Source organism: Camellia sinensis, chromosome 11 (assembly GCF_055761805.1).
Source record: "Camellia sinensis isolate YWXY chromosome 11, ASM5576180v1, whole genome shotgun sequence".
Classification (NCBI taxonomy): domain Eukaryota; kingdom Viridiplantae; phylum Streptophyta; class Magnoliopsida; order Ericales; family Theaceae; genus Camellia; species Camellia sinensis.
The window spans coordinates 110,341,653-110,358,973 of record NC_138971.1 but is presented as its reverse complement, the minus strand read 5'-3'; the positions used below and the strand labels follow the sequence as shown (position 1 = coordinate 110,358,973).

General features: G+C 36.4%; 1 protein-coding gene and 1 long non-coding RNA gene across 4 annotated transcripts in view; both read right to left on the bottom strand.

The window, feature by feature from the left end:
- The window catches only part of LOC114272879 (phospholipid-transporting ATPase 3), a 37,192-nt gene that overhangs the window by 18,673 nt on the left and 1,198 nt on the right, over positions 1-17,321 (bottom strand). For 2 of the 3 annotated variants that reach the window (XM_082894495.1, XM_028214583.2), the window contains 4 exons: positions 9,865-9,930; positions 8,669-8,730; positions 1,041-1,122; positions 678-788 (listed from right to left, as the gene is read on the bottom strand). In XM_082894495.1, coding sequence (XP_082750621.1) covers positions 678-788; positions 1,041-1,122; positions 8,669-8,730; positions 9,865-9,930 — 321 coding nt within the window. The remainder of the gene's footprint in view (positions 1-677; positions 789-1,040; positions 1,123-8,668; positions 8,731-9,864; positions 9,931-17,321) is intronic. The other variant, XM_082894496.1, reaches the window with a different exon arrangement.
- LOC145802075 (uncharacterized) lies at positions 14,613-14,918 on the bottom strand. Its single transcript, XR_014344319.1, has 2 exons — positions 14,786-14,918; positions 14,613-14,710 (listed from the first exon to the last, which is right to left on the bottom strand). It is a non-coding gene; the product is annotated as an uncharacterized LOC145802075 (long non-coding RNA).

Here is a 17,321-nt window from a genome sequence, read left to right as displayed (position 1 = left end):
TCATTTTCATTTGACAGTCTGTTCGTATTTAACTAGACTATTCTAAACAAACATGAGACGCGTCTTTTATATAATAAAATTGTTGGTAAGCATGAACAATATGAATTTTTTTTGAATTAAAATATGCTCTGTTGCACAGATAGTAATCTATAACTACGTCTAAAAGAAGATGAAAATGCATAATCCATTGAGTGGGAAAATCTATGTATGAATACTTAACTACTGTCAAGGAAGAAATCTCGTTAATGGTATGTGGTATGAGAATGGACTTAAGAGATATTATATTGCCCAGCATAAATGATGTTTTCTCTCCACTCGTGCACCCTCTTAAATGCTTAAACACCAGCAAAAGGAAGTACAAGCAAAATGAGATCTTGAAGCCTTTATCTCTCGACTCTTGCACCCTCTCAAACCTTTGGTTTGTTGCATTATTGCTTCTGTTTACTCTTTTAGGACAAATATTAGCCAACTTCATACATGGATATTGTCAGGTGTCACTTTGAACAAGGCACTTGGATGAGTTGAGAATTTAGCAGGCACAGAAGGATTAACCTATTATTACAATGGTATCTGAGTGGGCAATAGATAATAGAGGTCTTCTTAAATTCAAATGAGAAACAATCTCATCATATAACGGACTGCTCAAAAGAAGAAATACAAAATCATAGGATACTTACTCTGACAATATCTCCAACCTGAAGATTCTTCCAAGGGGCACTTTCCCACTTCTGATCTTGCAATACTTCTATAGATGAATTATTTATTGCCTTGTCATTTTGAAAACGCTTCTGTTTCACATAATGTGGGAGAAAAGAAAAAATAAAAAGTAAGGGGCATAATGTGGGAGAAAAGAAAGAATAAGAAGTAAGGGGCATAAACAATGTTCCATACATTCATACTCCGGTGCAAATGCACTAAAAAGTAAAGAAAATGAGTTTTAGTGGAGCAAGAATTATATGCAATGAAATTTTTTTTAAACCATTCCATGAAGAATAAGACCACTGCACAAAACTAGAAGCCAATGAGCTAATAGTACTCACCCAGTCCTCCCAAGCCTCCTTAACAAGGGATACAAAAAGCACCATACTCAGTGGGAGCACATTTGTTATTGGAGATACGGGACTGCATAAACCAAAACTCCTTAGGTGCGGATGCAAAAGAAAGCAAAAAACTTACTTGGACTTATTCAACATCATATTTTGTCAAAGCAAGTGCAGGAAGCAATATATGAGAGCATGACAGCATAACTCCATAGCTTTTATATTTTTCGATTTCATAGTTTAAATGCAGAAAAATACACGAAGAGGGTCGCGACACAAGCACAAGAGCCGTATGGAAAATCAAGCCCTTCCGGGGGGGAGGGATGGCAGAGCTCACATGTGGAAAAGGAAATTAGCAAGCAAAGTACAAAGCAGTATATGAGACGCACATAATAAATAGATAAGGAAACATAGAAATGCATTGAAGAAAGGCAAAGGACATAAGCTTAGTGGAGTCTTCCCAAGAGAAAGAGCTCATCAACCTCTCACCATCTCCCATTATCTCTCATCTCCTCTCTCTCATCTTAAAGATTCAACATGTAGGATTTCAACTAACCTCTTTGAAATATAATTGTCACTATGGTTAGGTTCGGATAATAAGTTTGAAAAGCATTTCAAAAATGGAAAAGCATTATTAGGGTTTCTCTAGTCCCTCCAAAGTATGATTCAAGGATTTTGCCCATCTGAAATGCATGGTCAGTGTAGTCTTTATGTTTTGAAAAGCATGTGTATCTCTCTTGATTTTGGATTCATGATGTTTACTAAGCATATTTCATTTTTCCCTAAATCAAGTAACTTTGTGAGTATGAAGATTTGGGGCTTTAAGGTCCTAATATTGCCTATTAGAAATTTGGGACTTGAATAGCATGCTTAGTACATAATTGTTGTTGAAGTAGTGTATGTGAAATGGTGAAAAGCCCAGAGGAGGCAATGTCTTAAATGTATATGAAAAATGTGATTAACAGGAAGTTCACTAAATATGTTGGTTAATGTGATTTTGTACACTTGCTAATATTTGGGTGAGTTTAAGAAGACAAATATTTGATGTTGTTGTTACTTTTTAGTTGTTTGTGATTTTGGGATAATGAGTTTTCTTGTTAATTCAACTATTATATACTACGTAAAATTGTTGGAAAAAACAAGCCAATATTCCTAATTAAGTTGGACTATAATAATAATAATAATAAAAAAAAAAAAAAAAAAAAAAGAGGACTTTGAAAGTAACAAATATTTCCAGTAATTTGGTGAAGGTTGACCTTTTTGTGAAACTTGAAAGTGGAATTTTGTGGGGAAAAAAAAGGCAATATGATCAAAGTAGAAAGCAGTCAAAGCGTTGAGTTAAGAATGAAAATGTGAAATTTTACTAAAGTTAAGTTACATGAAAACTAAACTAAAAGTGAAAATGAGTAATTTCACTACGTGAGGAACTTTGATTTTGAATTTGATATTTTCTTAAAATTAAGGTTTAAGGTTGGGTGTGTTGTGTTAATTTTGAGTTGGTATTAGTTACTTGGGTATGAAATGCCATGATTTGTGGGCCGGTGTGGCCATTTGGGTGAGTTGTGTGACCAAAAGCACATGAATAATGAGTTTGTCCATTTGTGCAAGCCCATAAACCGCCGCAGGGTTTGTGCCAATAGTCATTTGGGTTAGTAACCCATAAATTGGTTTGATTAGGGACGCTTGTGAGTCGCCAAGTATTGGTGCACAATGTGATATTTGGAGACTTGCCAAAGTCGGATTTGTACCATTAAAGTTCAGGTGAGTTAAAGTTTCTTTAAAATATATATATATATATATATATTTTTTTTAAATGGTTGGTTCACTTTATTACACTAAGAGAGAAATCTAAAAATGGTTAAGAAATCCATTGCATCACTAAACATGTTACTTGAATATTTAGGTTATTAGTTGTTATTCATATGGAGACATCATGCTCACCCCTATTTTTCAAGTTTACCCATGAACCCAATGACTTGAAGCCTTGAGGTGGTTTACCCACCTCTTTTTTATAAAATGTGAAGACAGCATAATTTTCACCTGAGAGAAAACCTGCTTTATTACCAATTAAAAGGAAGGAAGAAAGAGCCATTCGTCCTACGAAATGAAGTATGCTTTGGTGAGGGAGAAGCAACTAAGCATGGGAGAAGGGGCGGTTGGCTTACTAAAGACAGTAAGTAATCAAGTGTTTAGTTGAGTTCAGAATGAAAACGTAAAAATTTTACTAAATTCTCTTGAAAAATGAAGTAAAAGTGAAAATGAGAAATTTCACTAAGTGAGGAACTTTGATTTTGAATTTGAAATTTTCTTAAAATTAAGGTTTAAGGTTGGACGTTTTGTGTTAATTTTTGAGTTGGTATTAGTTACTTGGGCATGAGAGCCATGATTTGTGGGCTTGTGTGGCCAGTTGGGTGAGTTGTGCGACCAGAAGTGCATGGATAAGGAGTTAGTCCGTTGGCGTAAGCCCATAAACCAGCACAGGTTTGCACCCATAGTCCTTTGGGTGAGAAACCCATAAATTTGGTTTGAATAGTGACTCTTGAAAGTTGCCAAGTATTGGCGCAAAGCATGATATTTTGAGACTTGGCAAAGTCAGATTTGTACCATTAACGTTGGGAATTGTGATATTCTTGAAATTTGATTGCTAAATTTTACTGTGTATATTGGTGAGTCTTAGATACTGAAATTTGGACTATGGTATACTTATAAAAGTTCAGGTGAGTTAAGGTTTATTAAAGAAAAACAAAAATGGTTGGTTCACTTTAGTATACAAAGAAAGTAATTTAAAAATGGTTAAGAAATGCGCTGCAACCCCAAACATGTTACCTATATATTTAGGTTGTTAGTTGTTATTCATATGAAGCCATCGTGCTCACGCCTACATTTTAGGTCCACCCATGAACCCGATGACTACTAGACACACTTGTGATGCTTTACCCCTTTTGTGAAATGTGCATAACTTTTACTTGAGGGAAAACCCACATTCTTACCAATTAGAAGGATGAAAGAAGGAGCTACTCATCCCACAAAACGGAGTACGCTTTGGTGAGCAAGAAGCAACCAAGTATGGGAGAAAGGGTGGTTGGCCTAGTAAAGATAGTAAAAAGTTCTACTTGATGAAGGATCTCATCTTCAAGCACCAAACTTGGGATTGGGGTTAAATGTTTTCTAGGTATTACATGTAACCATTTAATTCATGGCATGTAATAACTTAACTTTAGCTTTAAATTTGGTTATGTATGGATGCCTATGATGATTAGGATGCATGCTCGTAAATATAAAATTGTATGGAAATGTAAATGCCATTGTCCTGTGTTGTTAGTTTGAGAGTAATGCATGCAAATAGGCCTGATTATAATAAGGAATAGAAGTTTTCATGAAACAAACCCACCTCTATATTTTGGCAGGCACAACCATGTTTTGGGACTTGAGAAAGCAACCTTTAAGGCTCGAAGTTTGACAAATTGTGAACTTGAAGCAAATATTGCCCCATTTTGAGAAATTTCATTGCTTTTACTAAAACAGTGAACTGTTTGCTGCCCTATTTATAAACCAGCACTGTTTTGGGCTTATTGAGCTATTTGGTTGTCCAAAAACCAACTTTTTATAAGACTCAAGTTGTACCAAAATCCCCTAAAGGGCTTATTGAGTTGCTCGGAAATCCATCCGCCACCTTTGCGGGCCCTTTTTTAAAAAAAGTAAAACCAGGTAGATTTTTGTTCAAATCTGTCCCAAATTATGTTGTATTATTTTCTAATCTAATTAAACTCAACCTGATGGTCTTTTGAAGTTGGAATGATGACATACGCGTTTACCAACTTAACCATTTGAATGGAATTGGAAACCAGAATAAAATAGCAAACTTCGGGAGTAAAACCAGGACAAGTATTCCTTGACCACAGCCAGGGTTATTAGACCCTCTTCTACATATGCACTTGGACCATGGTCTGGTCAATGAGTAGACAATTCGTTAATAAATTGAATTTTTCAATTTTATTACTTCCACTTAATTGAAACCCGTCATGTTTAGAAATGTGGATGGAAAAAAGTTGTGTTTGGGATAATTTGGCTATTTTAGTTGTAGTTGAATAGGCGGTTGTGAGAGAAAAAGTGATTGATTGATTGATGGGTAGGATGTGACATTTTATTTTATTGGCTATTTTAGCCTTTTTTTGTCTTTATTAGCTATTTTAGCCAAAAAAACTAAAAAACAACATCCCAAATAGGGCCTATGTAGCACTTTGTCCTTTAAACTATTGGAGAGTGTATTTAATTCCTTTATTTTCACTTTGGTAGTCTTTGGAGTTATATTTTAGTTTTGGAGGAGTACAATTCGATTTAGACTTAATGGGATTGTTCGTCCGCACTTATTTTTGTTGAAAAGTTCTTTGGAAACTTGGAAAATTTGTCTGGTGCCGACATTAATCTTCTTGGGGGTCGACACCACCTTGCTACCTTGCTCTTAGTGTCTCTACTGGTTTATAGGGTCGACACCACAAGTCCCAAGGTCAACCCTTGTCTGTCACTGTGTTCTGGATGTTGCTATTGAAATATAGGGTCGACACCACTAGTTCCTAAGATCGACCTTTGTCTGCTACACACATTAGTGTCTCAGCTTTTCTTCTTAAGGGTCGACACCACTGTCTTGAGGGTCGACCCCTGTTAGTTATTTTCAGAAATTTTGGTTTGGCCTTAGGCCTTATTTTTTGGGGGTTTGACTTATTCTTTTCATTGACTTTAGGGCTATTATTAAACCACTATAGATAGACCACAAACACACTTTTCTCATACACTTTTTCTTTTTCTCTCTCTCTTTTCCTCTTTAAACTGTGAATCCCTCTCTCTCTCTCTTTTAAAAACTCAACTTTTCTTACATAAATCTCTAAATTTACTTGGTTAGAGACATCTTTTCACCTTGGTCCTTTGAGAAAGGTTGTAGATCGCAATAAGAGCTTTCTTTTGATCCAAGAGTTTCGTGGTTTAATCGACTTTGAGTTTTTCAGAATTCTCCCCTTCACTTCAAGAGGTAGGGTCTATTTCCTAAACTTAAATACGAGTTCAGTAGCATATTTGTGGCGTATTTTGTTATTTATATTTGGTAGTCATTTGGTTGATTTTGAAATATTATTCTGGGCTTAAGGGTTTTGTGAAATTAGGGAATTGTTGGGCTATAATTTTGCTATTATAGTTATTTTCGGTAATCAAAAATGAATATGGATTTCTAAAAGTGGAAAAGCCCCAACTCGTAGAAAAAACCCAAATGATATTGTTTTGGGAGTTGGATTAATTTTGATAAATGGTTTCGTTGGAAAGAGATGAGAAGGAAATGATTGTGGGATTTTGAAAATGGGTGTTGTTACTCTTTTCGAAAATATATCTATATTGATATCTTTTAATTATTGCATTAGAGATAACTATTTTCACTATCGGTGGAGGATAGCATTGCCGTTTGTTAGAAATTGCATGTGGATTAGGCAATTTGAAATCATTCATATCATGGAGCATGTAATGAATTTTGGAAATATAAATTGTATGTCTTGGAAAGAGGTTTTAGAAATTCTCACATTATGTTTTGGAGCATTTGCATTGTTTTGGAAAAATAATATTTTGAGTTACATGTATTGTACTACTGAAAAAGGTAAACAAAGTAGTAAAGCCATGAGGGGGTGTTAAAGCAGAATTAAATTGGTCTGTATGTCCATGGTGAAAGATCTAAACTCGCGCGGTAGGTATCGAGCCTTCTAATTAGCACCGGTAAAAATGACATTGTGACTTGTATAATTACTCATATGAACACTAGCCCTGGAGATTTACCCATTTTAATTATTATCGTTTTGGCTTGAAAGGATGTTTTGGAAAAAAAATTTAGCAATATATTTGCTATTGTTTAGTGATGTATTCAAATTGAATTTAGCAATGTATTTGCTGGTTGGTATTGAGGTACTGGGATTGGTTTTTTTGGAAAGGAATTTTATATCAAACTGATGTTTTGGACTTGGAAAACATCTTGATTAGATGTAAGGTTTTGGTAATTGGAAAGAAAAGATTTTGTTGAGAAATCTAATGGATTTGAAAGTGCATTTGAGCATATTGTATATATATATATATATGTATTGCATCAGGATCATTTATGCTAGTGGAGCATTTAGTTTTTGAAATATTCTCTACTGGGCTTTATGTTCATCCTACGTGGCTGAAAATGTTTTTCAGGTGTACATGTATGGATGTAGACTGAGACGTGAAGCTGTGTTCGGAACCATGTAATGTGGTTTTGTTATTTGTAGGCCAAGAGCCATTTATGTTATTTATTGGCCGTGTGCCATTCTTATAAGGATTACACCCTTATGTATGATATAAATCTTAGGGTGTTTAATTTGATTTCATAACATTTGTGCATGTTTTAGTTACAGAACATTCACTCGACTTACATGTTGTATCTAGGAATGTATAAAATTGGATAAACACATGTATTATGTGACTATATTATATTTATTTGCATGAGTTGTTATTTACTATTCATCGTTGGGTGGTTTATTCACGTGAGTCAGACCGTGTAAATCCGGGGTGTGACAGCTTGTGCTTCATTGTTATCTACCTTTGATGATGTTTCTTTTAGTATTGGGGCCATTGATAAGCGATAATGGAATATTCATTCGTCCTGTTTATTCTCATGCAAATCTTTCTTTGAGGAGTTCACTGATAAATCCAAATGTTCAAGTTTTTGCCACTCATGATGATTTGGAACGCAAGTGCCTCTTAATTTTTGGCAAGGTCAATGGCTCATTTGAAACTTATATCAATGACATGTTTTGGAAGTCATCCTAATTGTTATTTAATTCCACAGTGCTGTATTATGTTTAAGAAGAATGAGAAAAGCATTGATCATGTAATTTTATCTGTGACCATGGCATATCACATGTGGCATTATGGTATAGATTATTTCAGTTGACAAAGGATGATTGCGTAGTGTTATGGTTTTGGTTCTAACAAGAGGTCCCTAGTTCTTTGGGGTTGTGCAATTTTTGTTGTGCATTAGGTTATTTGGTTGAAAAAGAGATGCAATAAATATTTAAGATAAAATTTGAAGATTTAAGAAGACAATGGGATAAGATATGTATTTTGTCTTGTTTTGGGGCTTCAATGTTATCCCCTTTCAAGGAGGTTCCTTTGATTTTGATTTCTAGGAAATAAAATAGAACACATCTCATCTCCCAGTGTTTTCCTCCCCTTAGCATTGTGTCTATTATGTAAGAATACCATATACAGTGGGAAATAGATAAAACTACGGCTGGGAAACATTCCCTCACACCTCCCACCAACCCTCCCCCCAGAAAAAGGAAACAATTAAAAATAAATAAGTAGAAAAAAAATCTCCCAACAAAGCCCCTTATGCAACAACAATTCATTAAAAGTTAGTTGGAGGTAAATTGATCAATCTTTGCATTCCAACCTACTCATTTGACCCAGGCAGCTCTGGTCATTGCTAAAACTCTCACTATCATCAATAAAGCACAATATGCCAGACTGCTGAAGTATGCTGTTTTGTATATGTCATTCTAGAATGCTCTGCAGAACGCTTTAAAAATAAAGATCAAAACATTCACCGACTCTAATTTTACTTGACATACCTGAGTGGCGTGGCTGATAAAATTGAGATCATAAGAAAGTAGAGGTTAGCCACCCGTCTGAACTGTCAGTGGAAAAACAAAAACTTTTTTCAGAAATAATATATATAGGAAAAAATATATAGGGTTGAGCTCAGTTTGAGATAGACCAACACTATGGAGAACCATAAACAACCTCAATCACAACCATTCCCATTATTGAATGAATGGAGAATCTAAACCCTACGCAAACAAGGCTCTTTTGGGTGAACCCATATTCTTTTATTTTTAAAATAATCTCTACACATTAACAATCTAAAAATATATATTTAAAAAATGACAAGTGAAATGAACATGAAAAGCAATAATTGATACTGTCACACACACAATCTATTGATGGTAGAATAGAAGATTACATAGTTTTTACACAATAGATTCTTACCAAATAAAGTTATATAATACCTACTGTAATGACAAGCACAACCCGTGTTAGAAAAGTGCAAAGCCAAAAGTAAAATTAGAAATCAATATCGCAAAAGTTCATTCTAAAAATAAGTCGAGATTTCCCACTCAAACCACAGTTCCCAAATGGGAATAAAAAGGTGCAACAAAACAAAAATGAACACTAGAAAAGTCCACAGAAATCAAATGCATAATTTTTCTTGACATTTTAATTACAAAACTTTTCCAATCAAAAAAAAAAAAAAAAAAAAAAAACAGCAAAACCTTTTAACAAACTTCTATGATTCACCAGAAGCAAACATAATTTTGCTAGAAAGGTTTTGGTTCTTTGAGGAAAAAAATAGTTTCAAAAGGCTTCCACCCCCTTGACCTTCTCAAAAGTTTCATCCCAGTTTCCAAACCAAGAATCTAGGCAAAATAATGAATTTTAAACTAAAAAGTGGGAGGGAGAAAGAAAGAGTTATCATGCCAACTATGCCTATACTACAACCTATCAGGTCTAATGTTTGAAACATTAATTCACCCTGAAAATTCATGGTTTGTGTTCTTCTAATAAATGGATGGATGGGCATTTCCTCAACTCTGACCCAACCCAAAAAAAAACAGATTAGTAAGTAAGCACTGAACAAATAAAGCAGTTTAGGTTGGGTCACAGAAAGATCAAAAAATTGTCTTAACAGTCCCATGATAATATAGGGAGTGATGGCAAGACAAATACTTTATCACTTGCATTGCTGGGAGCCAGAGAACTAGGTTACCTGTTCAAACAACCCTTTTGGTAGAAAAGTAAGAATGTTGTACTTCGTAGTTGATATAGAATTTCCCTGAAACAATTAATTGCATACCAGTAAAAACCAATTCAATCCAATTAGAATTTACAAGTCAAAACAACTTGAAGAAAAAAGTAAATGGGTAATACTCAAAAAACTTCTTCATACAAAGGGAATAATAGTCTGCAGTTGACCTCCTATAATTACTATTCAATGACTTAATAAACTTTTTAGAAATCAACTTTTTTACATGTGTATAATTAATAATAATATTAGAATAGAAAAATACACATGAACAAACATATGTATTGACGTGGGCTAGTGTAGTAAATAGAAATATGAATCTTGTTAATTTGACTAACAATATGGCCTTGGATAGAGTCGAATGAAGAAGAAGGATTCATGTAGTCGACTCCATTTGATGGGATTTAAGGCTTGGTTTGGTTTGGTTTGGTTTATAAATTTACTAGTAACAAAGAGGGGGATTAGGAGCTTTTATATAATCAAGATTAATATAATACATAGTTTTTGCCAACAAAGTCCATTACCTTAAGAATATAAGAAAATATTTCCGCCATTGAAAATCATAGAGAAACTTAATATTTCATAATTCTAAGTAATTTTTTTTATTCTCCCAAGAGTACTTATTATTAGGGGATCTATTGTAATTAAAAGTTTCATATGTGTTCTATGATTGCATATAGCACTAAATTTCTTCAGGTCATTATATACATAAATTCTTTATGCTTTGCGTCTGTATCATAATCTCAGTTCCCACTAGAAACTACCTCCAGCAAAATGAAACTAGTATGGCACAGCTGGCAGTTCGCCAATATTAGACTTTTGGTTAGTCAAAATCAAGAAACTAGAGAAAACATGAAGTACAATGTTTCCAGCTTGGTGAATCATCGAGCAAAGGTAGCCCAGCTAGACAAACACTGAACATTATGGTTGGTTAATGAGAGAGTGAGCCACATGGAAAATATGCATGTCTCACACAGAAATATGACTACTTTTAAGAACACTTACCCTTCCTCACATTTCAACAATATAACTTGTCAAAGACCATTTGAACACCAACACCCATATTATAATCTGGTTTTTCTAATGTCTATTCAGTCAAACACCAAAAATCCATGTCAATGTCCCGTTACAAAGATCCCTAGAGAACACATGAACTGCATGCCCTAAAACTTTTATATAAGGTATTTCAAACATTCTGCATTATATCAACATTTTTTACCCGTCTAAAAGAATATTCTAACACTAGCCTTATTTATCCTTCATGCCCTAAATGAGTGCAAACACTCCTTAAAAGAATGTTTATCTCATTACTTCTTCTAGTAATAAATTGCATTGCCTTCCACTCCATCACTCTAACCACTCAGAAGAAATTACCGATTCCTCTATATTGTGGATGACAACTCTTTAGGTAAAAAACACCAGGAACAAAAAAATAAAAAATAAAAAATTGCTGTATAAATAGAAACCGTACTAGAAATTCCATAACTAGTTCACAAAACAATGGATTACCATTGACAAAAACTATAACTTCCATATGTCCAAAAGGGTAGCATACAAGCTATGCAACCTGAACGCCTACCATATGCTTATCTTATTTCCAAGAGACGCAATGTTGAAATGAATCACAGGTAAACCTAAAAGGTAACTGTTAAAATCCACCTACTTCACCCACTTAAACCTACTCCACTAAACCTAACCCACTACACCACTACCACCTCACCTACTCCACTAAACCTACTCTCCACCTACTTCACCCACTTAAACCTACTCCACTAAACCTAACCCACTACACCACTACCACCTCACCTACTCCACTAAACCTAACCCACTACACCACTACCACCTCCACTTCACCTACTCCTTACCTACTACACACTCACCCTCTTCTATATATAGGAATCATGAATCATTGTAATAGATATCAACATTATATCAATCAATAATACTATTCTCTCCTTTCTCTATATCAATATATTTTTTACATGGTATCAGAGCAGGTTTAGAACCTAGTATTTTTCGCTTCACCGGCGGGCGGCAACCTCACCTTAGCCGTCCGCCGGACCTCAATCTATTCCGCTTATTTTCTACACATACCTTCCACTCTCCACAGCCGTAACTCTGCAAGAAGAGATCTCTAAGCTCTCTCTCCTTTCTCTCGAGAGCTTGTTTTTACCGCTGCTGTACATTGGATTGATGCAAGAACACTATGTCAGGCAAGGAGGAAGATGTCAAAGAGCATGAAGGTGTGGATGAAGATGTCCCAGAGGACTCTGAAAAGGCCATGCCATCACCCCAACAGGAGGAGGAAGCTGTTAAGAGCAAGTATGGGCCCAAGAAACCACCACTTATTTGTAAGGACCATGAACGTGCTTACTTTGACTCTGCTGATTGGGCTCTGGGGAAGCAAGGTGGAGAGAAGCCCAAAGGACCACTCAAGGCACTTCAACCTAAACTGCAGCCAACACAACAGCAAACCCGATACCGGAAATCGCCTTGTGGTCCGTCAGATGGTGAAGGAGAGAACACTCCATCAGAGGATGTAGCTGCAAATGAATGAGAGGCCACTGTTGGTCTTTTGATGTTGTGAGAACTAGTGGTTCGTATTCTAATATCTGAATAGGCGACCACTAAATTTCTGCACTCTCTTTCCACGCAGTTCCCAAACACATCCACTACCTCACCTTTATTTCCATTATTATAAATGACACCCACCAATTTGTCAACTTTCCCACCATTTCGTATGATGACAGGAGGAGACAGCACATGGAGGGGACACACACAGCAGCACATAGTCCAAACCCATTTTCTTTTCTTCTTTTCTTTCTTTATTTATTTATTTCTTTTCATTCCTTTATTACATCTATACCCATATCCATCATCACCCTCTTTCTTTATTTATTTCTTTTAATCACCTTTTGCACCCCACTTTCCTTTTATTTATTTTATTTTATCTTCCTTTTTTCGTAATCAAAAAAAAAAAAAAAAAAAAACATCCACCCACATGGCATGTCCCTCAACCTTTTGACAAGTTATTTTTCTTTTTCTTCTTATCCCCGTATTTATCATTTTCGTTTTTTCCTATATATATATTAACAAAAAAAAAAAAAAACAAAAAAAAAAAACAAAAAACAAAAAAAAACCAACAATACAGATTTGCACAACAACTTTGTTTTATTTATATTAGGGATCAACCCCGATCACAATTTTACACCAAAAAAAAAAAAAAAAAAAAAAAAAAAAAAAAAAAAAAAACCAACAACAACAACAACAAACCAAAACACAACACCAAGACGGCCACCCACCGACCTCACTTCTTCGCCTATTCCGCCGGTCTTTTCTTCTTGCCTCCGTCCTGGGCGGCCCTTGACGGTGTTGCCTCCGTGTTTCCCACTCCACTGGGCACGATCACTATTCCCTGCTCCTCCACTGCAGCATATGGCGGACCTCCGAATCGGAACATCACGTTGGCCTTCCGCTTCAGCTCCTTATTTTCTGCTTTCAGCACACTTATCTCTGCTCGCGCATCCTTATACATGCGTTGGAGCAGAGCCAGTTGGGCGTTTAAATGCTGCACCTCATTTGTCCTACTCTGCAGCCGGTTCGACAAATTTGTAACCGCAGTCATGGTTTCCACACATGACTTCAATGTATACTGATTGGCCTCCACATCCGACTGCACTGCCATTCTTTGCTCCACAGACCGCATAGGAAAGTTCAACGGAGCAAACTCCGGGGCGCTTGGTTGAGGTTCCAGTGCCACCGCACCAGTTATCTCTCTTGTTGACTCGTTGAGGTCGGGAAAGAGAGTGAGCAGACCACGGGAAGATGAGGCCATGTTCTGGGTAGCTGAACGGGAAGAAGAGGCCATGTTTTTTGGGTTGCTGAGTGTTTCCGAGAGGGTTAGATACAGAGTATTTACAGATTGTTTCAGAATGACAAGTTCAGAGGTTTCAGTCTGGTTTGGTTTCCACCGCCTCCGCATTGGTTTATATTGACACTGACGACGCGGCCGACACGCCGCTCTGTCGCTCACGTGCCTCGCCGCGTCTCCGGCTCACCTTTTGATGGCTCGACGCTTTCTGTCGGGCACGCCTTTTTATGGATTGGGCACGCCTTTTGATGGCACGCCTTTTGACAGATTGGGCACACCTTTTGAGGGTGCGACTTTTTAAGGGTCCGACAAGACTCTGTAAACTGTCCCGACATAGATTCCGGTTAGTTTCTACAAGGGTCCGACAAGGCTCTGTAAACTGTCCCGACATAGATTCCGGTTAGTTTCTACAAGGGTCCGACAAGACTCTGTAAACTGTCCCGACATTGTTTCCGGTTAATTTCTACAAGGGTCCGACAAGACTCTGTAAACTGTCCCGACATTGATTCCGGTTAGCTCCTTCATGGGTCCGACAAGACTCTGTAAACTGTCCCGACATTGATTCCGGTTAGTTTCTACAAGGGTCCAGCAAGACTCCGTAAACTGTCACCACAACTGTCACAACATTGTCTGCTACAACGGTCCGACATGACCCCATAAACTGTCTTCTACATCGGTCTGACACTGCCATCCAGTGTCCTCTACACCGTTATGACACCACCATACAGTGTCCTCTACATGGTTATGACACCCCCATACAGTGTCCTCTATAACGTTATGACACCACCATCCAGTGTCTTCACCAATGGTCTGACACGACCATACAGTGTCTCTTATCCTCTTTTATTTTTATGTATTTTCTTGTTTTGTTACTCTCTCCAAACTCAAGTTGGTTAGTTCCTATCCCCCTTGAGTTTGCGGGGGGCTGTTAAAATCCACCTACTTCACCCACTTAAACCTACTCCACTAAACCTAACCCACTACACCACTACCACCTCACCTACTCCACTAAACCTACTCTCCACCTACTTCACCCACTTAAACCTACTCCACTAAACCTAACCCACTACACCACTACCACCTCACCTACTCCACTAAACCTAACCCACTACACCACTACCACCTCCACTTCACCTACTCCTTACCTACTACACACTCACCCTCTTCTATATATAGGAATCATGAATCATTGTAATAGATATCAACATTATATCAATCAATAATACTATTCTCTCCTTTCTCTATATCAATATATTTTTTACAGTAACAATGAAGTGGTGTGAGGCAGAATGAGGATACCAAAGGAATCACATAAGTAAACCTAAAAGGTAACAAATTTAGGAAAAGAAAAATAGTATGATTTTGCTGCGTTCATTAAAGACCATGACGAATCAACAAAAAACATGTGTTGTAGTCAGACTAAGATAATACTAAGGGAAGAATGTTATAACATTATTAAAACTACCATCCAGTCTTATATTAGCATTACGGGGCCATATTTTGTCTGAAATTTTCTAACCAATAACATATCAGGATGTTTTAATTGATAAGCATGTCAATATAATGTTTGGGTCCCACAAACTTCCAAAATGTACTTAATTTTCATCCTCTCTATCAGAAAGCACTTCATAGTCAAAAGATTAGCACGCCAAAGTTCTTTCCGCTTACAACTCACAAGGTTCAATGGCAGTGGCAGAATTATGGCTTCACCAGATACACAAAGTAACAACTATATAGCTGGTTGTGTTTCCGGCACCAAAACCAACTATTCTACTTGACTCCCAACCAAACCAATCTCACCCTAGCTCTGCAAACAAAATCTAACACGTGACAACTGAAAACAGTTTGATGAAAGATTAGGGTTTAATTTTTCCATAAAATAAATAAAAATGCTTAAGGATCAGCAATAGGGTTCAGGGGAGAAATTAGGTTCAACAAGGACTGTCAGTTCAAACATCGTGTCAACACAAAACCAGCAGAAGAAAGGGGTTTTTTCTTTCTTTTTTATCTTGGATAAGTTGGCATACCTATGGATGGCAAAAAAGATGAGCTACAAGCAAGAACTGTGAATTTTTTTCCAAAACATGTAACGAAGTCCAACAAAACATCGCAGGAGCTAGAAACTAAAGGACAGACACATCCATTAAGAAAGAACACATAGAGTTGCTAACCATTTTTTTAACAGTCTCCTCATCTTCCAATCTAGGGATCAAACTACAATCTGTCAGAATGTAGAACAATAAAAGCATGATCTCACCCAAAAGATATATACAACACCATTACTTGAAAAAAAAATCATCACAGCTTACAACAAAACCCCATAGAGAAGCTTCCCCAATGACTTTCACAGGAGCCAAGTTTCCAGTTTAATTATATAGCACATGGCAACAGGTTCTAAACCTGTCTAAAATCTCTCAGCATGCCCCCAATTTGAAACTATTATGTATTCCCAAGGGGGAACCATCATAAATTTGATTTTCCCCTACAAGGCCTCCTCTGGCCACATATTAACTTCTCGTGAGTTCATTACAAAATCAATCAAAATCAAACTCAAATGCAATCTTTTAAGTTCTTCTATAAAGAAGACCAAAAAAATGTCCAAGAAAAACTCAAACTCAAAGATCCTTGGCAAACATCAAACAATTCTCTGCACCAGAAATTATCTACCCTTTAAATACAAAACCCAAATCCAAACTAAATAAACTAAGATCCCTAAAAAATTGACAAGTTAAATCTCATACAACATCAGCTTTGTCTCCCTTGTGAAGACATCTTAAATTGGTCTAAATCACTCCAAGTATATGGAACAAATTCCAAGGGAAACTAAATAATTCCCAGCGAAGGGAAAGAGCATTTTCCTTAAAGCATAAAGCTGGATCAATTGACAAAAAAGAAAGCTAACCTCATTACTACTGTTACAAGAGAACGCATCTGGTCAGAAAGCTTTCTTGGGCTTCCTAGTTTGATTAACTTCACTGTTTGATCCTTTCTGGAAAACCAACACATGCTAAAGCCTTAACTAGGGAAGAAGCCTTAGAAAGGAACCATGACAGGGATTTTCAAATGAATTTTACAGTACTTCAACACAAACACCAATACCTACAGTGAATTCAGAAAGGGGAATTAAACAACAGCTTAGTTTAAGCTGTAACCAAACCTAGCCAAGTCTTATGTCCCAATTAAGTGGGGTCAGCTACATGAATGCTTTTTCGCCATTCCACTCTCTCAAAGGCTATATGTTCAATTAAATTAAACAAATTCGTACCCTTTTTACTACCACATCCCATGCCAATTTAGGTCTTCCTCTCCTTCTAGCATTCCCTTTTACAGTGATCATATCATGTTTGCATCTACAGGGGCTTCGTTATACATGGCCAAACTATCTAAGTATGTTCTCCCTCAACTTATCTTCAATTGGTATTAATTTTGTTTTTTTCATCTCAACTACTCATTTTATAAACATCTTGTTTCTTAATAACCCAACACTCTCTCCAATAAAGCATCGATGCCCTTACAACTGTTTTAAGCAGTAAACTCTTAAAATATTTTG